At 42.7% G+C, this 22,214-nt stretch overlaps 1 protein-coding gene across 2 annotated transcripts in view; it reads left to right on the forward strand.

Annotated features, from left to right (window-relative positions):
* Window positions 1-5,811: 5,811 nt before the first annotated feature.
* Window positions 5,812-22,214, forward strand: part of Prkaa2 (protein kinase AMP-activated catalytic subunit alpha 2) — a 55,651-nt gene continuing 39,248 nt past the window's right edge. The window contains exon 1 of one of the 2 annotated variants that reach the window (XM_050136343.1): window positions 5,812-6,093. In XM_050136343.1, the coding sequence (XP_049992300.1) occupies window positions 6,000-6,093 (94 nt within the window). In that variant the 5' untranslated portion in view covers window positions 5,812-5,999. The remainder of the gene's footprint in view (window positions 6,094-22,214) is intronic. The other variant, XM_050136344.1, reaches the window with a different exon arrangement.

A 22,214-nucleotide genomic window follows, 5' to 3' on the forward strand; every position in this document is an offset into this window, starting at 1 on the left:
TTGTGAGCCACCAGGTGGCTGCTGGGAATTGAACTCAGGACCTCTGGAAGAGCAGCCAGTGCTCTTAACAGCCGAGCCATCGCCCAGCCCCAGAATGGGTTTTGAATGTATTTATTGAGCCTTTATCACAGAAAAGATATCATCAATATAATCATTAAATGTCTAGTTTTCTTTTTATTTTAAATTGAAGAATAATAGAAATGCCTTATCACAAATCTGTAAGACTTGGTAGTTTCTGGATCATGCTTCTCCTCTACCTTCAAAGGTTTGGAACGCTGAGATCTGTAAAATTTCACCTTATACTTAACATGAGGATCTTACTACTTTGTGTAGCAACTCCAGAATGCTTGACAGAATGATTAAAAAGGAGATTTAGTTTCAAAGATCATAGTGTATCATGGTGAGGAGGTCACAGTGTGACACAGCAGTTTACATTATGTCTGTTGGGAAGGAGAGAAAGCTCTTAGGCCTGCTGGTTCTTTCTTCTTTCCCTGTGCTATTCCAACTGAACCTCAGCCTACCACATTCCAATACGTCATCCTGCCTTGTTTAGTTCTCCTGTCAACAGCCAGGTGATGGCACACACCTTTAATCCCAGTACTTGGGAGGCAGAGGCAGGCATATCTCTGATCTACACAGTGAGTTCCAGGACAGTCAGGACTATATAGAGAAATCTTTTATCAAAAAACAAACAAACAAAAAAAACCCAAAAAACCAAACCAAACCAAACCAACCAACAAACCAAAACAAAATAAAACAAAAAAAAAAAAAAAGAAAGGAAAACAGAAACACTCCTGTCAATATCTTCTGAGGAGCATTTTCCAATCCAATAATGTTGAGGATCAAGAATAACTATCACACATTGGCATAAAATGAAACTTCATTTCCCCTCTATTTTTGAACCAAAATTCTAAGAAGATACGTAAAATTCCACTGGACCCTAGACACAGCCGATAGGCTATGAAATTGCCAATTTTAGATATATTAAAAACTATTAATGCATTACTGTAGTAAAATACACTTAGACTCTTTTTGTACACTGTGAAGATAGGTCTTTGGAAAGGCACATTCCAATTGATGTAATAAAGAGCTGAATGGTCAAGAGCTAGACAGGAAGAGATTAGACAGAACTTCTGGGCAGAGAGAACGTAAAAGATAAAGCAAGCATAGGGGAGATGCTGGAGGAAATGGAAAGGAAGCAAGACATGCAGGAGGAGAGGTAAAAGCCACAAGCCACATGGTAGCATGTAGATTATCAGAAATGGATTACTTTAAGTTATAAGAGCTAACTAGAAAAAAGCCTAAACTAAGACTGAGCTTTCATAATTAACAAAATGCCTTTAGCAGAGATACATCTTCACAGTGAACCAAAAGACTATCCCCGGCATACACACATGCACAAGTGCACATATCTGCCCACACACCAGTGTGATCAATCATGTTTCAAGGTAGAATTCTCCAGTCTTTCTACTAAGAAATTACAAAACATGAAGAAACAAAGATAATACAGACAAAAATGTAAAATATGAGTATTATAGATGTACGTTGGATAGTTAGTATATTTTTAAAAATTTCCTGAACTTGGAGAGGCTTGCTGTCTCTTATGACACCAGTGAGATTTACTGTCATACCTTAGTTTAGCACAGCAGCTCCTAACCTGAGAGCCACAACCTCTTTGGGGGTCAAATGGCCCTTCCACAGGGGTTGCCTAAGACCATTGGAAAACACGGATATTTACATTATGATTGATAACAGTAGCAAAATTACAGTTATGAAGTAGCAAAGAAAATAATTTTATGGCTGGGGGGATGACCGCACCATGAGGAACTGTATTAAAGGGTCGCTGCATTAGGAAGGTTGGGAACCTCTGCTCTAGTAGTATTCCTGTCACCCATTCAGGTTCTGCTTTAGAATATTTGAAGGCAAATAACAGCAAAGGTCCAATCGTATGGGACTGATCTAATGGGCGCTCACCAAGGCCAGCTGGACTGGGACTGATGGAGCATGTGATCAAACTGGACTCTCTGAACGTGGCTGACAATGAGGGCGGACTGAGAAGCCAATGATAATGACACCGGATTTTGATTCTACTGCATGTACTGGCTTTGTGGGAGCCTAGCCTGTTTGGATGCTCACCTTCCTAGACCTGGATGGAGGGGGGAGGACCTTGGTACTTCCCATAGGGCAGGGAACCCTGACTGTTCTTAGGACTGGAGAGGGAGGGGGAGGGGGAGTGGGAGGGAAATGGGAGGAGGTGGAAATTTTTAATAAATAAATAAATTAATTTAAAAACGTCCAGTTGTAGGGAGTTAAGGCAGCAATAGTTAGAGCAACGATCAGAACAGAGTAGTTTCCTGGGATAGGAATCTTAGCTACTGGTGCTAAACAATAACAACCCTAAAACATCAGCTGCAAGATAACAAAACAGGATATATTGCATTTGCAATATTCTTAGGTAGATCTCCTAGGGGTATAAGCAGATAGAAACACAGAGCCACCTCTATAGGGAGCTTTGTGTTGCTGATGAGGAGGGTGCAGCAAACATGGACTCATATATGAAGGTCAGAGCACAACAGAAAATGGAGACTTTTCCGTTTGTCTCACCCATGTAGCATTCCGTTTCCCCACTAATAAAGCGCCCACAGGCTTGAAAACAGGGCTGCTCTAGAAATAAAAATGTGAGAACAGGCTTCTGGCTGTGAATACGTTGCTCTCAGAGTACCGCATGATTTCAGCCGTGAGGAAACCCAAGGAAGAGGACAAGTTGGAACTTGATCTGAGCCTGCTGCTCTGCCTCTAGCTTTGTAGCCTTGGGAGGGGGGAACTAAGTTTTCAACATCTACGAAACGGGGGACAATAACTTCCCTTGATGGCAAATAACTGTGCCTAAATTAACTTCTCGAACAAGAAAGTATTATTTATGTTTACCATAAAACTCTAAGGTTGGTTTAACAACAGTGACATTTTAATTGGCGAATAGCTACTGCAATGTGCTTGAAGATTTATAGCTTTTCTCCATCTAGTTTCACCATTTAAAGACTCTTCAACATCATTGCTGGGTTATTAGGGCAACACAGACATACATATGTGACTCTAAAAAGCACAGCAGCCATCTGGTCTTCTCACCCACTTGAATGTCTAGTGAAGGAATGGCCTTTAAGTGGTTAAAAGTTCAGCCGTAAAAATAGCTGGGAAGCTCTCTACAATTTGCCAGCTAGGTTGAGATGCTTAAGTGAGATCTCTTGTCAGCAAGAAAGGTGATCTGAAGAATGAACAAAAATAGCTTGTGTTCAACAGCTGTGATGTCTATAATTGATAAGCTGAGATCATCTCTCATCAGATTACCGTGGTGTACACGCGAGAATGAGTTTGTCAGATGTATGTTTAGTAGTTATTTGACAACCAAGCTTTGTTAGACACATTTCTTAGTGCACTGTTTACATATAAACAGTCTGACTTGAGATTTCATGTTTGAGGAATGTGATCACGGAATTCTATTGGCATGCACAGAGTCACAAATGTTTGACTAGCCTTTAATAATTTATCCCCAAATAGCAAATAATCCTTTTTCTGTGTGTTTTAAAATTATTTTTTCATGGGCAAAACTGCAAGTGTTTATAATGCTTTGATATGTGTGTGTATGTGTTCAGGCAATGGCTAATTGGAACTAATGTAAATAGGAAGCTTCATACTTTTTCTGCAGTAAGAAGCAAATAATCTTCAAGTATGGAAAGATGGGTCGACACTAAATAATGAGGACATTAGAGCAAGGAGAGAAGGAGGAAAGGGGAGGGAGGGAAAGATTGCTTGAATGTTAAGTTATTTGCACGTCTCTAATACTCTGGTCATTTATGTTTTTGTTTTCCTCTTACTATTCTTTCACTTTCATCTTCAGTACACATTTTTAATTTGTGCTTTTATATCATTCTTGCTCCTCGCAATACTTTTATTACCTGTGTTTTGCGTTTACTGGAACAGGTAACTTATTTTCATGTTTCTTTTTACTACGTTTCCCTTGCCCAATCTCTCATACATGTACACACACATATATGTACATACAAACATGTGCTCACACGTGCCGGTGCTGAAATATACTTAGGGCTGTATCTGTGACTTTATTAGGCAATTTTGTTTCAATCAGCTAAAACCAACAGTGCTGGAGAGGGTGTCTTCTATCTATGTAACGGATTGTCTACATAACTGCATGGAGAAGGTGTCTTTTATCTATATGACATGATGGTCTACATAACTGCATGAGGAAAAGAAGTAAAGGAGAAGATATGACTGCTCCTAGGTATGTGGGGCTCGTTTGATGTCAACTTGACATACAAACTAGAATTATCTGAGAAAAATGCCTCTATAAGATCCAGTTGTAAGGGGCTGGAGACATGATGGTTCAGGGGTTAAGAGTACTGACTGTTCTTCCAGAGGATCCTAATTCAATTCCCAGAACCCATGTGGAAGTTTGCACCTTTCTGTAACTCCCGTTTCAGGGGACCTGACACCCATGGCAAAAACGAGAAAAAGAGAGAGACACACACAGAGACAGAGACAGACAGAGACACACACACAGAGAATAAAGATCCAGCTGTAAAGCATTTTTTTAATTAAGAAATTAATTAAGGGAGGCTGGAGAGATGGCTCAGAGGTTAAGAGCACTGGCTGCTCTTCCAGAGGTCCTGAGTTCAATTCCCAGCAACCACATGGTGGCTCACAACCACCTGTACTGTGATCTGGCGCCCTCCTCTGGTGTGCGGGCATACATCGAGGCAGAATGTTGTATACATAATAAATAAATCTTAAAAAAAGAAATTAAGAAAATGACTAATTAATGATTAATGGGGGAGGGCCCAGCCCATTGTGGGTGGTACCATCCCTGGGCTGATGGTCGTGAATTCTATAAACAAAGCAAGTCATGCAAGCCATGGGGAGCAAGCTACTAAGCAGCATCCCTCCATGGTCTCTGCACCAGCTCCTCCCTCTAGGTTCCTGCCATGTTTAAGTTTCTACCCTGACTTCGATGATGAGCAGTTTTACTACTGTGGAAGTGTAAGCAGACTAAACCCTTTCTTCCCCAACTTGCATGTTGGTCGTGTGTGTGTGTGTGTGTGTGTGTGTGTGTGTGTGTGTGTTCACACCAATGCAAAACCTAACTAAGAACGGTGGAAAAGGTTTACTGTAGACAAAAATGGACAGAGGCAGGCAGAGGCAGAGACGTCTGGGAGGGTTCAGAATGAACAAGGCCATACTGAGCATGGCCATGTGAGGAGAGGTGGGAGGGAGAGCAAGAGAGGAGCCTGGATCAGTGTAGCCAAAATGTCTTGAGTTATATAGGGGCCAGAGGAGTTGAGGATAAGGGTCAGCCCAGTCTCTGGGCTGCAGAGTTCAGGGTAGGCGGCGGGGGTATGTCAGCCAGGAGGAGCCTGTAAGATGGGGATGGAGAAATACCGGGACAACCTGGCGGCCAGCATCACCTCTGATTCATTAATAGGCGGCCCCAGGCTCGCCGTTTGTCCCGGTTTTGAAACCTAACAATAACACGACTAGAAACTACAAAATAAGCGTGAGTTATAAAATAATGGGCCACCATCTGAAGAGGGTAGAGACTGGAATGTCCCCAGACAAACAAGCCTTGACCGGAGGCGCATCCCAGGGGGTAAGGGAGGGCCGCCCACCCGAGTCCACCCCTGCCAGCCCCAGGCAAGTCTGTTTGCACCCCTGCGCCCCCACTTCTCTTCAGGTTCTCCTTCCGTCTCGGCCGCGCTCAGATTCACCCCTCCCAGCGTCACTCCCACGGACTTTCCTCGGGGCGCCGCGGCTCCGTGACCCAGGCCCACGTCCCCCCTGCGCCCCGGCTTCTCTTAGCCCCACCGCGCCCCGCGCCCCTGGCGTCCCCGTCCCGCCCCCCGGGCCCGCTGCACTGTGGGTAGGCGGCGGTGGCTGCGGCGGCGGCGACGCTGAGGGCCCGCGGCCGAGGGAGGCGGTGCGCGGAACGGAACATGGCTGAGAAGCAGAAGCACGATGGGAGGGTGAAGATCGGACATTACGTGCTGGGGGACACACTGGGCGTCGGCACCTTCGGCAAAGTGAAGAGTGAGTGCAGCGACGCGGGCGGGAGGCCGGGCGGCAGGTGGAGCGCCCGCGGGCGAGCCGGGGCCCCGGCACCTCGCGCTGCATCCGGGCGTGGGTCGGGGAGGGGGGGCGGCGTTTTAGGCCATGCCTCGGCGGTCCTTTCGAGCCCCCTGTTCCCATCTCTACCCCTCAGAGTATTTGTCTGCAGAGCTGGGCGACTGGCCCAGTCCGAAGGGCTTTGAAGCATGGGGAGGATGGGGGTCACCGCACCCGTGGGTTGGGAGTGGGTCTCCCACTCTTGCCAGGTGCCCTGCGAGGAGCGTCACCTGTGGCCTCAATCCTTTAATGTGGCGCGGTCAGGGTGCGGTCTTCACCTTAAAGGTGAGAGACCGCAAGCCCCAAGGCTTCCGCGACACGCCCAAGGTCACAGAGAATTGGCAGATTCAGGGTCTGACATCCGAGACGCCCTCCAATTTTGGCCTTGTTGAGAGGCCCCTGCCTTCCCCAGATTCTTCCCTGGTACAGGCTTTTGATGGTGGAGTTGACTGGGGGCCCTTGCTTGAGCCAGGAGGTGAGGGGGGGAGGGTCCCTTCTGCTGGGTGTGTGAAACGCTGGAATGCAGTCAGTTGGGCAGCACTTTGGGGGTCCCCCATTTTTGCGGGCTGATTGGTGTGTGTAAACTGTTTCGAGGAAGGCTTCTGGGGTCAGGGCTGGCCAAACGTTCCTTTGTGCTGGAATTTGGGGCCGAAGATGTCAGAACTGCTTAGGCAAGTATTTTTGAGGTTTTTATTTATTTATTTACTTTGGCGAAAGGATTGCAACTGGGGCTTAGCAAAAAAACAGACGGCTTTGGAAATTTCACACTGTACTTACTAGTTAAGTATTAAACTTTCCTTTGCTTTCTTATTAGTTCGTAAGAGTCGCATGGGGCTTGATTACCTGTTTTAACAGCTCTTGTTGAAAACGCGTGGTAGCAAGTTGAGAATTAAAAGTGAAACATTAGCTTTCTTCGGTGTTGAATAAACGTTGGGTAAACAGTCCAGAAATGTCGTGCTGAGGTTTGCTTTACTGGAGGTTAGAAGCAGAAAGGAGAGAGAGACTTGTCATTTCAGCAAGGATTAACACCCGTTTTCTTGGTACATCTAATACCCATTTGTACAAAGAGAAAACACTTATTGAGCGCTCTTAGCTTGCGAGGCACTGTTCCAGGCAATAGAGTTCTAGGAAGAACAAAACCTGGGCTTTCTACCGTGGCGATCAGAACACACGTGTGAAGCCTATCTCCCCCGTGGCGACCAGAACACACCTGTGAAGCCTCTCTCCCCCGTGGCGATCAGAACACACCTGTGAAGCCTATCTTCCACCTGTGAAGCCTATCTTCCCCCGTTGCGATCAGAACACACGTGTGAAGCCTGTCTCCCCAACCATTCACGAAAGGATAATAGCTGAAGGAAGGGCAGTTGTGTGAAGCTGGCAGATTATAATGAAGAGGTCACATTTTTGTAAAGACCTAAACTGTTTGGAAAATTCTTTGAAGTCTTGTGAAAGGCTGTGACGTTGAGATGAAGCTGAGTCGGGATCTTGGGAGAAAAGTGGATAGTCAGGGGATGATGATGATCCAGAGATTACTGATGTTAGCAACATCTTTGCTGAGAACTGCTTTGTTAGGACTTCACACGGTTAAGCCAAACTGCTGTTTTGCCATTTTAGGGTAAGTTATATAACTTCGCCTTATATCCTCTCAAATTCTGTTAAGTGCTTTTGTTGGCTCAGCCCATCGTCAAAGGATAATTTAAATCTATTTAGGTTATGTTCTCTGGTTCTGAGCACCAGCTTCCTAAAATATAAATGTAACAGAAGGAACCTTTGATTTCTGAGAAAAATGAGTGTGGCTGGAACTTTCCTGGCATTATTTGATTGTCCCTAAAGAGCTTTTTTTTTTGGTTTGTTTGTTTTTTGAGACAGGGTTTCTCTTTGTAGACCTCAAACTCACAGAGATCCCCCTGCCTCTGTCTCCCGAGTGCTAGGATTAAAGGCGTGTACCACTATCACCTGGGGTGTGTGCCATTATCACCCATCGTGATAAATTACCTTTAATTGTCAGAGTCATGTGAGGTAAACTCTTCTAGGAAGGGAATCTTAATGAAGGATCACTTAGATCAGGGTAGCTTGTGGGCATGTCTGTGGGGAATTGTCTTGGTTATATTAACTGAAGTGAGAAGACCCACCCATTCTGCGCAGCACCATTCCCTGAGTTTGGGTCCTGGATGTAGAAGTGTAGAGAGAGGCCCAGGCATGAACAAACATGCATGCATGTATTTTCTCTCCGCTCTTGACTGCGGATGTGGCTGCTTCAAGTTCTTTCCTTGACGTCTCTGAAATGGACAGAGCTTAGAATTTTGAGTTAAAACATAACCCTTTCCCCATTATGTTGCTTTTAGTCAGGGTGATTTATGACAGACGTTAAACTCAGACCCGTGGTTTGTAATCAGTACAACTACAGTAGTTCAGTTAATTTAAGGGACAGGTGAAACAAAGTGTGAGCATCTAAAAAATACGTTTTACTTGTCATTCGACAGTCTTGTACTTCTATATAATGTGCTTTTAGTTAAATCCACCCCACGCTCTCTCCCCTCCAACTTCGTTCATACACCACCACCACCACTTTGCCCTTCCAACTTTATGTTCTCTTCAACCCCTGAGCCCACATGGTGCCGCCAGACTGTGCGTGAGTATAGGGCCAACCACTGGAATGTGGGCAACCTATTAGGGGTCACATCTGAAGAAAGCTAGTCTCCAACCCCCAGCCCCATGAGCAGCTGTCAGCTTCTAGTAGCTTCTCTGCCAGGAGTGCACCTTCATGAGCGCCTCCCCTAGCCAAGGCATGAATGTATATATATGTGTGTGTGTATGTATATATACACACATACATGTATATATTAAAACATTATTGAGGTATGCTTTACATAGCATAAAGTCACTGAATGTTAGTATACAGCATACAGTTGAAGTGCATAGTGTACAGTTAAACAGTTTTTTTAGTAATTTTACCAAGTACAACAACTGTCATTGTAGCTTAGCTGTAGAACATCATTTTGCCCATTTGCAGTTAAACCCATTCCCACCCATAATCCTGGATACCACTAATCTATGGCTAGTATGTATAAAATGTCTTTTCTGGAAACTAAGAATTGGGATTATTGAGTCTTTTTTTTTTGGTTTTTGAGACAGGGTTTTTCTGTAGCTTTGGAGCCTGTCCTAGAACTCCACCTGTAGATCAGGCTTGCCTTGAATTCACAGAGATCTGCCAGCCTCTGCCTCCCGAGTCCTGGGATTAAAGGCATGTGCTACCACCACCCTGCTGAGTGTGGAGCCTCTTATGTCTAGCTTTTTGAGCAATGTTTTTGAGGTTCATACCTAGCATAGTCTCACTAATTGGTTACTTTTATTGTTGAGTAGTCTCCCGCTGTATGTGTGTGGCACCGCTCCCCTTCCCACACATTCACTAGCTGCTGGACATTGTCTTGACATTAAACGCTTTTACAAATAGTACGTCCATGAGCAGTCACGGGCAGTCTGTGTGTGGACGTGTGTTGTTTCCTTGAGAAAACACTTGGGAAACAAGCGAAGGGAAGAAAGATACAGTTCATCCACATTTGAGAGCTTTCAGTGCGTCCTTCCTTGTTCTGTGTTGTCATGAGGCAGAACACAGGACAGGGAGCATAGGTGGCACCTCACCAAATACCAGGCCACCTCCTACTTTCTCTTACCACCCCGTCAGGCCCTCATGCTATGAGCACAGCAAGGGTTAGTCTGTTACTGAAGACAGAGTCCTCATAGACCGTTCCCCGTCAGTAGTGCCACCAACTAGAGACTTTTGGGGAACAATTCATATCTTCATATCCAAATCTTAAGGATGGGGACATGTTTTTTTTTTTTTTTAAATCTTGAATAAATGATTAGGAGTAGAATTGCTGGTTCCTATCATAGCTTTATTTTTTTAACTTTTTGAGAGACTGACAAACTGTTGTACTAGTTTGTATCCCCACCAACATTTTTCTCCGTTTCTTTACTGACACCTGCTACTGTTTGACTTGTTACAGCTATTCCACTTGGTGTGAAATAGCTCATTTATGTTTAAACTTTGCATTTTACTAGTGACTAATGGTATTGTCCATCTTTTCATTTATTTTTCTATCATACACATTTTCTTAGATGAAATTTGCATATTACTTGTTTTGGTGGTTTTTTCTGTTTGCTTTTGTTTTTGGAAACAAGGTCTTGCTATGTGATATGACTGTCCTGGAATTTGCTATGTAGACCAGGCTGGCCTCAAACTTTAGAACTCGGGGGCTGGAGAGATGGCTCAGTGGTTAAGAGCATTGCCTGCTCTTCCAAAGGTCCTGAGTTCAATTCCCGGCAACCACATGGTGGCTTACAACCATCTGTAAGGAGGTCTGGTGCCCTCTTCTGGCCTGCAGGCATATACACAGACAGAATATTGTATACATAATAAATAAATAAAATAAATAAAAAAAAACTTTAGAACTCATAGAGAGCTGCCTGCCTCTGACTCCCAAGTCCTGGGATTAAAGGTGTGCACCCCCAACCTAGCTATTTGCTCCATTTTTGGTTGGGGTGTGCTATATGACTTGAATAGGGTTTATCCTGTATTGGAATTTGATTCCTACATTGCATTGAAAGGTGCTGGGACCCTTATGAGGTCATTAGGTTCTTAAGAGGAATCAGTGCTTGCCACGCACCGCAACCCCCCTCCCCCCCAGTGTCTGCGCTCTGTGCGCTGGCACCCAGTTCTCGAGCTTCGGGCAAGGGGCTGGAGGTTAAAATACACAGACACACAGACAGCGACATGGGTCATCCTTGAATTCCCCAACAATGTCCCCTTTATTGTGTTCAGGGGCAGATCATATAGCGATAGCCACGCCCCAGCCAAACCCATCAGAAACCACTCTCCTGCCATCAGGAACTCCTGAAGGTCTCGTGCTCAGAGCAGCTGTAGGCACTCTGATCAGGGGATTACAAGAAATTCAGGATCTGGGGTCTCACTGCTCCCAACAAGTGCTTCTTTTTAGTAGGTTAAGTAATGGTGGGATAGAAGTGATTATAAAGCAACTTTACCCTTTGTGGTTTGTGGCTTTCCCATGCACTTGCGTGTCCTACTTTTCTGGAACCATGAAGTTGTTCCCAGAAGCTGAGTAGATGCTGGCACCATGCTGGTAGGCTTCCCAACCTCTGTCCCCACTAGCCAAAATAAACGGCCTCATTTAATAACTTACCTCCTCTCAAATATGCTGGATACCAGTGGAAGACAGGCTAAGACAAGTTGCTCATCAACTTTTAAGCTGAATTAAAAGGATTTAAAAATAATGAACAAACTTTTGCTACAAGTTTCTTGCTGAATATGTGTTGCAAATATGATTCTCTGTGCTTTGTAGGACCTCCCCCCCCCCCGCCCGTCTTCATTCATTTCTTAGGAACTTATGTATCCCATATTGGCACCAAACTCAATAAGTTGCCCAAGTGATAGGATTAAAGGCATGCGCCAGCATGCCCCATGTAAGAGGTTCTCAGGCGGGCTAGGCAATCGCTCTGTCAGCAGAGCTACAGCTTCAGACCGATTTTTCATTTTCTTAGTTGTTTTTTTTTTTTTTGAAAAAAAAATTCTGAAGTTCCGAGTTCAAATTTGTCATTTTAAAAAAAGTGGATCATATCTGTGAGTTCTAAGGAAAAACGTTGGAGGTGGGGTGTCAAATATTTGATACCATAGTTAAAAAATCTTTGCCTAGGAGGTCTGAAAGATTTGTGGCTTACTATGTTTTCCTATGCATAATTGATTGTTCCGGCGTTTACTTGTACTTCATTCCTAAGTATGTATTGTGACTTCATTCCTAAGTATGGTATGCGGTGAAGCTGAAGGTGGCCTTACTGTGTGGTTAGCCACTTGTCTCAGCATGTTTTGCTGAGAGCTCATACGTTTTTAATAGTTCTAGATTTAGATTTTATAAAATTAATCTCTACTATAAAACCTTAATAGTGGATTGTCAAATTTTATGTGGCAATAAAAAAGATGTGGAAGAGAGGAGCGAGGCCCATTTTATGTGCTTTCTCTCAATAGCTATTATTTGGAACTCTTGTAAGTTAGACATGCTCTGTTATTCTCGAACTTACCTAAAGGTGGTAGAACTAGAATAGGTCTTTTGTATATGACTGGCAAAGACTGGCTGAAGGAGATTTATACTTGTAATGCCAATTATTAACTTAAAAAGAAGCACTTGTTTTCAAGGTGAAGCCCGCTAGGCTGGCCTGTGAGAGAACGGTTATGTTTGTGCACCAGTAGGTGCTTCGCGGGTCCATCTGTCTAGTCAGCAGAGTGCCTAGAACACTGGTCTTTCGGCTTTTCAGGTAGTTATCCATGAGACCTAGCTTTCAGGAAATAAGTAAATATTTCACTAGTTCCCCATTTATTTTTGAAATGAAACATTTCAAAATATAAATAACAAGTTCTAAATGGCCACTTGGAAGACTACAAGTTACACCTATGTTTTTCTTCAGATTTATTTTTTATTTCTGATAGTCTGAAGGCCCCGAACAGTTCCATCTCTGTCCTTGTCTTTCTGTTCTAAACTTATAAGGACCTTGACAAAGTCGGCAGTAACCTGACTTGGAAATGAGATTGACTTGAAATTACTTGTATTTAATTGCTGACCTCGCTTTACTAGAGATCAGATTAGTTGAGAATAGAGTGGGAATACGGATATGTCAGATGTAAGCAAAGGGAAGCACAGCTATATGGCAATGTGTAGGTCTTCATCTCAGCACTCAGGATCTCAGCACTCAGGCTAAGGATGGGAGGATCCTGGGTGTCAGTCCAGCTTTGGCTACACAGTCAGTGCCTGCCTCAAAAATAAAGCAGACAGCAAAAAATAAAATAGCAAAGGGAAATAAGTTTTTTAAAAACTATAAACTATATTGTAATTACTATGCTATGTACATTTGGGTTTATCGATCCCCAGAGTAGTCTTCTGTCACAAGTGGTATATGCGTGCCGGGCATGTCTGCAGAGACATGGCACTTGCACGCACATGCTCTTCAGTGTACAGACGTTGGAGACGGATGACGCAGTGCGGAACTTGGCCTGTCACGAGTCAGGTGTGGTGGCATGTGCCAAACTCATAGTTCCTTACACAGCTGTGAGAAGTACATGGAAATACGTAGCTCAGAGGCCCTCATATTCACAGCTACATTGTGAGCATTAGCTGTGATCTGGTTCCAAGAATGGAACTTTATTTGATGAGAGGAATTTGTGAATAAAGAGGCTGAGAAATTCCTAGCTGTGTAGCCACTGCTCACTTTTCACGCTCTCCCACTCACGAAGGCAAGTGTGAAGGCACATTGTGTTCATCTCATGTAGAATACCGTGTCCTAAATCCCCAGAGGGGATCAGGGCTCAGTTCCGTGGACCTTGTCATGTTCTTGTGCTGACACGGGGCTGCTTTTCCTTATTTTTGTTGCTGTCACTGCGTGAGTAAAAACAGGCCAAACTGTGGCTTCTCTTGTGCTTCTAGCCAGCTGAGGGAATGCTCTGCTGAGTGATACTACCTCAATGCCCTGCGATCCCTGTGCTTTCCATAATGATAGGGAAAATATTTTTGCAGAAAAAAATTAATTTTTGAAGTCAGGTAGGTAATTTAATTTGATCTAGCAGAAAGATCTATCTCAAATCCTTTATGAGATAATTAGTAAGTGGGTACCAACACTGAATGTTCTGTAACAATGAGAGCAAATCTTAGCACATTGAGATCCAAATATGAGAGAAAGTTTATGAATCAGGTTTGTACTTTTCTATTTAGGCAAATGAGGTGAATATGCAAAGCAGTATTTATTTTGATGTGTGGTAAACCATCTTATTTTTAGCATGGTGCTAGTGAGGAAGGAATTTCGGGGAGTTTTTATCTCTGCTAATAATAGAAACCTTCTTCCCTGCTTCAAGGGAGCAGTCTCCTTGCCTAAGCAGAGACTTGTTTAATGGTGCTCGCCTCTGATAGATTTTCATTTGTTTCGTTTGGTGGTGCCTTTGCTTTTAAAGTTCTAAAAATACTTTCTTTCAATGAATCTTAGATTTTTAAAATCAGCCTTGTATGTAGCTAAAAACACTTAACAAAATTTACATCTCTTATTCCAAATGCTAGTGTGCTTTGTTATTAAAATATTTGCTCTTTGGGTTATTGTCATTTTATGTATTATTAAAACCCAGTGAGCTGTATGTGTGCATTCGGTACTTCTGTCTTTTTCTAAATTGTAAATTTTCCATCAACCAATTAAAAATGGTTACCATAGTGGAAGGATAATGAAATTAAATGTTTACTTATACCCCCAATTCTTTTTTCTAAATTCTTACTTTATTTGTGCAGTTCTATTAGTATGCGTTGTTTCTGTTTTCCTTCTTGACTCTGCTTGAGTTGGTGCTGCATGAGATTCCAGAACTGATTTCGGTCCTCCCAAGGCAATGCCATAATGCCGCCAGTATATATTGTATATTTCCTGTGCTTAGTTATATTGACTAGCACAAATAATATTATTGTTATTAGTGTGGTTATAGACACTACTACAAAAAGCCGACTTACTAATTTAAATGAAATGAGAATGTTACCACAATTTGCTTAAATGATTCTTGTTTCCTACTTAATGTCTTAAGTTACTATGATATGATGAGCCTATCTTCTCTCCAATTTGTCCTCTCTTCATAGCCTGTTCCAGTGCTTTGTGAGTTGTTAGATAATCTCACAACTAGACTGCATACTATCAGTTGATTTCAGCAAGAAAGTTGGCTGTTGTTCATAGTAGCTTTGTGATTAAGATAAAACGTGCTCTGGATGGTTTATTGCTGTTGAATTACTGTCCTCAGAGGAGTCAGGTACGATCAGGAAGGGCATGCTCTCTTTATACTTGAATTGTCTTAATTTATTTTTAGTTTTAGTTATGTGTATCTGGGTGTATGTGCAGGTGCCTGCAGAGGCCAAAGGTATTGGACCCTCTAGCTAGAGTTACAGGCAGTTGTGACCTGCCTGAGAGGTGCGGGGAATTGAGGTCCTCTGGAAGAGGAGTAGATGCTTTTAACCACGGAACCATCTCTCTAGTTCATACAATTGAGTTTATTTAAACGATTTTGACATGACCTTAGGTCCAATAAGAGTTGCTGTTTAGGGTGGCAAAAAGCTAGATGAAGTAACTAGTAGACAAACTATATCACTATTTTAACTGAATAGATCACTGTTTTAACTGAATAGAATATTTAGATTGCTATATAAAACCCAGAAAAGTGAAATTCAGTAGGAACAAGTGTCAAATCTAGCTCTTAGGTTAAAACCCAAACCAAAACACAGGTGCTGCATAAAGAATGGAACAATTGATAGTAGTTCCAAAGACTCAGAGTTTTTTTTTTTTTTTTTTTTTTTTAAGGTGACCACAAGCTCAAGGACTAGGTATTATGAATGCTTAAATGATAAAATTGTTTCCAGGCAGAAAACAGATGTGCAGAGACAATATCGATTGGCAGTTGTAGTTTTGTTTCATCATACTTTAAGTCAAATTTGGAATAATAGGTTCAGTTCTTGGTGTTACAGCTTGGAAAAAATATAGCCAGCTGTGATTCATTCTGACAGTAAGCTTCATCTCTAGGAGAACTCCACAAGTGTGCGTGCAACCTTTTATAGACGGATGCAAGGAGGTGCATTATGGGCCGCAGTGAGGGTTGTTTCCAGGCACCTGTACCATGCATCAGTGAGATTTGCTATTGACCCATTTACTCGGGTGTAGATGGTCATCCAGCAGGCTCATTACCGCAGACTACCTAGTTTCCGTGGAAGGTAGGCATAGCTGCCTGTGATGTGCTTGTCAGCTTTAGCGTTCTGTCTTTGTGCATTCATTTCCCCCAGTGTTATTGACGTCTACCCTGACTATAGCTTGTATGAAATGAACTTTCTGCCTAAGAACAACTAGAAAACTGGAGGAGAAACCCCAAGTAACTCCACAGCCATCTGTTTGAAGGCAGCCAAAACTATTTCAAGGAAACCTTCTGAGAAGAAAAATCCTCTGGCGTGAACTTGACGTTCTGAGAGGTTTGCTCATACGTGAGGTGTAAATGTGAGACTCAAGCCATAGCCAGAAGAGAGACCTGAGCAGGTCTAGTCCTGAGGAGAAGATAGAGTTAATTCCTTGGTAAGCATGTGAGTTTATGGTTCCAATACTTGGAAGATGAAAAATTCTCTTCATGATCTGTTTAATCCCAGACTAAGAATGTCTACTTCCTGTCTTCTGTAAAGGAAAGAAAGTCAAGTGGGGTCTCTACAGATGTTCACACACGACATTCAGCATTGTAGGAGAGTTCTGTGGTAACAGGAAATACATGAAAGTGATTCATATTTTAAAGTTACCAGACATGAACTTTAACTTACTCATATGTTCAGGTAAAGTGTGTCCCCCCCCCCCACTACTGGACAAAGAAAATTTGTAGAACAGAAAAATGCAGTCATCAAAATAGAACTTTCTAGATGTTTTAACAGATTGGGCCATAGGGAGACAAAGAATGGAAAGAATGCATGAGACACAAATTGGAACACAGTGAAAGTCCTCTCTATTTATTATTGGAACCTCTACAGAAAAAGTTAATTGTAGGGTATGTGTGAAGAGAAAAATAGCCTTAGGTTTTCCTTTCTTAAGTGATATTTTAAAAATAATTATGTGTATGTGTGTGTCTCTGTGTAGGGGTTTGTGGCATATGTATGCAGTGTCCACAGAGGCTAGGAGAGTATGTCAGATTCCCTGGACCTGGAGTTACAGGCAGTTGTGATCCATACAAAGTGGATCTGAACTGAAGCCAGGTTCTCTGAAAGAGCAGTACATGGTCTTGTTGCTGAGGCATCTCTCCATTCCTGGGGGTTTCCTTCTCTAAAGAAACTTTTTTTTTTTGATATATACTAAGATAAATATGCTTATTCAGTTTGTCTACCAAACATCTAAAATTATTTAAGTTTTCTGTTTTTTTTTAAATATTTATTTATTTATTATGGACACACTATTCTGTTTGCATATATGTCTGTAGGCCAGAAGAGGGCACCAGACCTCATTACAGATGGTTGTGAGCCACCATGTGGTCGCTGGGAATCGAACTCCGGTCCTTTGGAAGAGCACACAATGCTCTTAACCACTGAGCCATCTCTCCAGCCCTATTTAAGTTTTCAAGACAGAGTTTCTCTTTGTAGCTTTGGAGCCTGTCCTGGAATTTGCTCTCTAGAGTAGGCTGGCCTCCAACTAACGGAGATCTACTTGCCTCTGCCTCCTGAGTGCTGGGATTAAAGGCATGTGCCACCACCGCTTGGCCTATTATTTATTATTATTATTGTTTGTGTGTGTGTGTGTGTGTGTGTATACAAGTACCTATTATGGTGAAAGTCTGGAGGTCAGAGGACAACTCTTGAGAATCAGTTCTGCCTTGCCAACTTGTGAGATGTCGGGAATTTTGTTTTTGTTTGTTTTCAAGACAGGGTTTCTCTGTAGCTTTGGAGCCTATCCTGGAACTAGCTCTTGTAGACCAGGCTGGCTTCGAACACACAGAGATCCGCCTCTGCCTCCCGAGTGCTGGGATTAAAGGTGTGCGCCACCACCACCTGGCTGAGATGTGAGGAACTTTGAATTCAGGTCTTTAGGCCTGTGTGCAAGAGTCTATAAACACTAATTCATCTTGCCAGCCCCTGAACATCATTTTTATGAAAATAACCTGTCATTGGGTAATTGACATTGGGCTGGAGGAACTATGGAAGAAGTGTAAGGCCATTTTTTTTACCAGCACAATCATAAGGAAACCGAAGCCTACTTCCAGCTTCCAGTTAAGGTGTCTGCTCATAGTGCATACACATGGCTCCCACTTGAGACTCTTGCTAGAGCTGACAGGATCCACTCATTGAGTGTCACAACCTAGTGTGCCTTGTGTGAAAACTGGGCTAGGAAGTAACAGTTGTGTGTTCTAAGGACTTGTGCGATCACATTATATCGATACTCTGTGTCCTAAATCCATCGTTGAACACCAAGTAAACTAAGAGTTAGAACATTTACTGTTGGATAAACACTACTTTGGATTCAGGAAAGACCAGTGATTGTCACAGCATGGGTATTGCACAGTCTTGAGGGGAAAGAGAAAGTAGACAGGAGTGATTTTTGAAGGTAAGAGGTGAAAGAAATAAACTCCCAATGTTTGCCATTTGATGGGAGGAAAATAAAGCCTAAAAATAAAGTAGCACATGTTTTGTTTGTTTTTAGTGGATAGCTTGGATTTGTTGCTAGCATAGCCACAGTAAAGGAAACACCAAAGTGAATCATCCAGTAAGTGAGAAAGTAATCCCAAATGAAAGCAAGAAACCAGTCTTAGTTGGGCTTCTCTTGCTGTGAAGAGACACCATGACCACGGCAACTCTTATAAAGAAGCATTTAACTGGGGCTGACTTAGAGTTGAGAGGTTTGTCTGTTATCATCATGGTGGGAAGCAGGGTCGCAAACAAGCAGACATGGTGCTGGAGAGGAAGCCGAGAGCCCTACAACCTGAACTGCAGGCAGCTGAAAGCAGTAGTTGGCCTGCTCGTGCCTACCTCCAGGGACTTGCTCCTCCAACGAGGCCACGACTAGTTTAGGGCCACACCTCCTAATAGTGCCCTCCCTATGGGGGCCATTTTTATTCAAGCCACCACAAAGCCCAAAAGGAAATGAAGGGCACTGGAGTGGACTGACAGCAGTAACTAAATAGATAACTATTTAGATATAGGTAATAGATAACAAAAATTCATCCTCTAAGATTTAAAATATATGTCGGAATTAAATACAAAGCTAAATGTGAGAGTAGCCCGATGTGTTCTAAAGTCCTTGCATTATCTGAGAAAAGCAAAACTCCAAATTTGTGCTAGACGTTAGTGAGTCAAGGATGCATGTTACAATATCAGGGGTAATCATTAAAATGAAACCTAAGGGCCCATGAGGTGAAAACTAGTTTTATGTCTCTTATTTTGTAGAGAATTTTAAATTATCCCACAACTCATTATAAGAGATTTTATGGAACTTGAAATTATATTTGTTTAATACATTAGAAGAAAATCCGTTCTTGCAGTTAGGGGGGATTCGTAGAACTGGAAAGGAAACGGAGATGAAGTTGTTGAGTGGGAACTGCAGGAGGAAATGGACACAGGACTGGAGCTGGAAAAACACGAGGCATGTGATGAGGAACTGGTGGTCATGCTCCCGCAGGGTCTCCAGTCCTCCAGAGCGAGCACAGGCAGAAAACGTTAGATCCTTTATCCGTGACTTGAGTGTATCTTCTAGCATTTTAAAATAATCTCTTTTACACTGGTGGACTTTTTCTGATTATGTCGTACCATAAGTGATTATGTAAATATTAAGCTATTTTTTAATGGGATTTTAGGTTCATTTAAGTTTTAAAGAAATATTTTAAAGTTACAGTCTAAAACCAGCATAAATAAAGATTTAAAAAAATAAAGCAAAAGCCAGGTGTGGTAGCACACACTTTTAATCCCAACACTCAGGAGGCAAAGACAAGTAGATCTTTTGTGAGTTCAAGGCTAACCTGGTCTACCTAGTGAGTTCCAGGACAGTCAGAGCCACATAGTGGGACTCTGTCTTAACCCCCCACCCACCTCCCAAAAAAGTAGAAATCAATATACCTTGAGGTTAAAGAAGTTAAGTATAGAGTTTTTATTTAAAAAAACAAAAAGTCCTCAGGCCTTTCCTGATTGATTTAAAATAGCCTGTGTTTTTTCTCTTTATGTGCTTTATTTTCTTAATTTATTGCCATTGAACCAACATTATTTCATATGCTTGCTTATTATTTATATTCTCTACCAGAGTGCAACTTCTGCTTATTTTCAGCATTTAAGGCAATTCTTTACATACTTCAGTCAAACAATATTTACTGATTGAAAGAATGAAAAATAAATACCCACACTCACATGGTAAAAACAACCGATTGAGAAAGGTCTTTTGGGATGTGTGGACTCATCCTTTCAGTACTGACTCGGTTCTATATGTATTATTATGGGACTGTCAGAGTAGTTTTAGGCAGGTTTTATTTCTCCAATCTCAGCTTGTGTCTGGTTCACAACGAAGGGCACAGCTCTATCTCCACCTTGCTCTTTGATGGAATAATAAGTGGCTCGTTTTGATTACTCTCATCCAGTGTCCTTCCTTCCATCATGGCTTCATTTATTATTACGTGCTGCGATAACGTGATAAGATGCAAGTGTGATAAGCATGCAGATGTGACAGGGACACTTGATACATGACAAAAGAGGCATTGGCGATCTAGGGGTAAACTATTCTGAGTTTTGTGTTTGGGCCCTGGATACACCATCCTGTCTGTGTTGGTAAAGCTTTTCAAGTTGATGGGATTTAAAATCATTGTGGAAACAGTTCTCTGGGCTTTTTAAAGTTAGGTGGAGGTGGAATGCCACACTGGCTGTGGGCAGCACCATTCCATGGGGTGAGGTCCTCTTTGAATAAAAAGGAAACCAGTTTCTGAGTTGAGGTATCCATCTCTGTGTGGATACGATGTGACTAGCTGCTGTAAGCTCCCCCGCCATGACTTCCCCTCATGATGAATTATAAACCAAAATAAACCCCTTGTTCTTAATTACTTTCATTGGGAATTTGGTTATTGTAATGAGGAAAGTTAACTAAAACATATAATTGGTACCCAGGAGTGTGGTTCTTAGACCTTTGAAACTGGTTTGCAGGAGGACTGTGGAGAGTTTGCACCTGTGTGCTAAAAAGGGCCTGAAGGGCTGTGAGCAGAATTTAATGGAACATTCTGTTGGGATTTTGGAAGACAGGAATGTTGAGAGACATGTGGACAAAGGAGGCCTGCCTTGTGAGATGTCAGAGGTGAACAAGGAGTCTGTCTGGAACTGGGTTAGGGATTAGTCTTACAATATTTTAGTAGACAATTCTGGCTGTATTTTACCTGTTTCTTGAGAACCTGAGTGAGGCTGAACATTATGGACCAATCCATTTGACAGGGGAAGTTAACCAGATGGAATAGCATTCAGACTGTGTTATGGTTGCTGCTCACTGGCATAACCCAAGTCTGCAGAGAGAAAGAGCAGAACGTTGAGAGGAGATAAGAAAGCTGAAGTTAGGGGAGGAAATGTGTGAATCAGGTTTCAGACAAGGTTGATGATTAACAAACAAAACAAAACAAAACAAAGTCTGGTAGGTGGTGGTGGTGGTGGTGGTAGTGTTCCCAGCACTCAGGAGAGGCATGTGGATCTCTGAGTTCTAATTTCAAGGCCAGCTTGGTCTGCAGAGTGAGTTCCAAGACAGAGAAACCTTGTCTTGAAAAACAGAATCAAACAAACAACAAAATAAAACAGCAAAACCAAAACCAAAACAAAACCAAAGCATCTGAAATTGTTAAGGAGATGAGTGCCACAAAAGAGAGACTGGAGCTCAGCATTGGGGCAATAGGAAAGGCACTCAGAGGGCAAGACCTCGCTCACAGAAGGCTCTAATGAAAGCTCCCTCCTAAACGAAGAATGATACTGTAGGGTTCCCAGACCAGAATCGATTTCCTAGGAAAGTGTTCCCTCAGAGTCAGCATAGAGAGGCCAGTACAACTATAGTCCAAAAGGTCAGGCTCTAGTCCAAGCTGCTGTGGGACTTGGCAGCATTGTCCACAGCATACTGGTTTAACAGGCATAAAAGAGGCACGATTAAGGAGGTTATGAAGTCTGCACCACAGACCTCCAGAGAGCCACTAAGGACAGGCAATGTGTGCCAGGGTCGGAGTTCAAGTTAGGAGGTCCTGCAAGGTCACTACATGAGGCTGTGGAGGTGGAATCAAGGTTGTAGTGAAGACCCTGTTGTGTGGGTGATGCTACTATGGAATTTCTGCTGAAGAAAACTGTAGGCATGGAGGGGGATTGTTGACTCAAAAGAGGGGCTGTATGTACTTCAGCAGAATTGAGGGATGAGGCCATCCAAACTCCTTGGAGCCCAAATGATTCCACCATGATCCCCTAAATCCAATCAGAGTGGAGCTTTAGGATGTGCTGTTTTCCCTGATG

This window comes from Alexandromys fortis, unplaced genomic scaffold, assembly GCF_014885135.2.
Source record: "Alexandromys fortis isolate MF-2015 unplaced genomic scaffold, M_Fortis_MF-2015_v1.1 scaffold_13, whole genome shotgun sequence".
In the NCBI taxonomy this organism is placed as follows: Eukaryota; Metazoa; Chordata; class Mammalia; order Rodentia; family Cricetidae; genus Alexandromys; species Alexandromys fortis.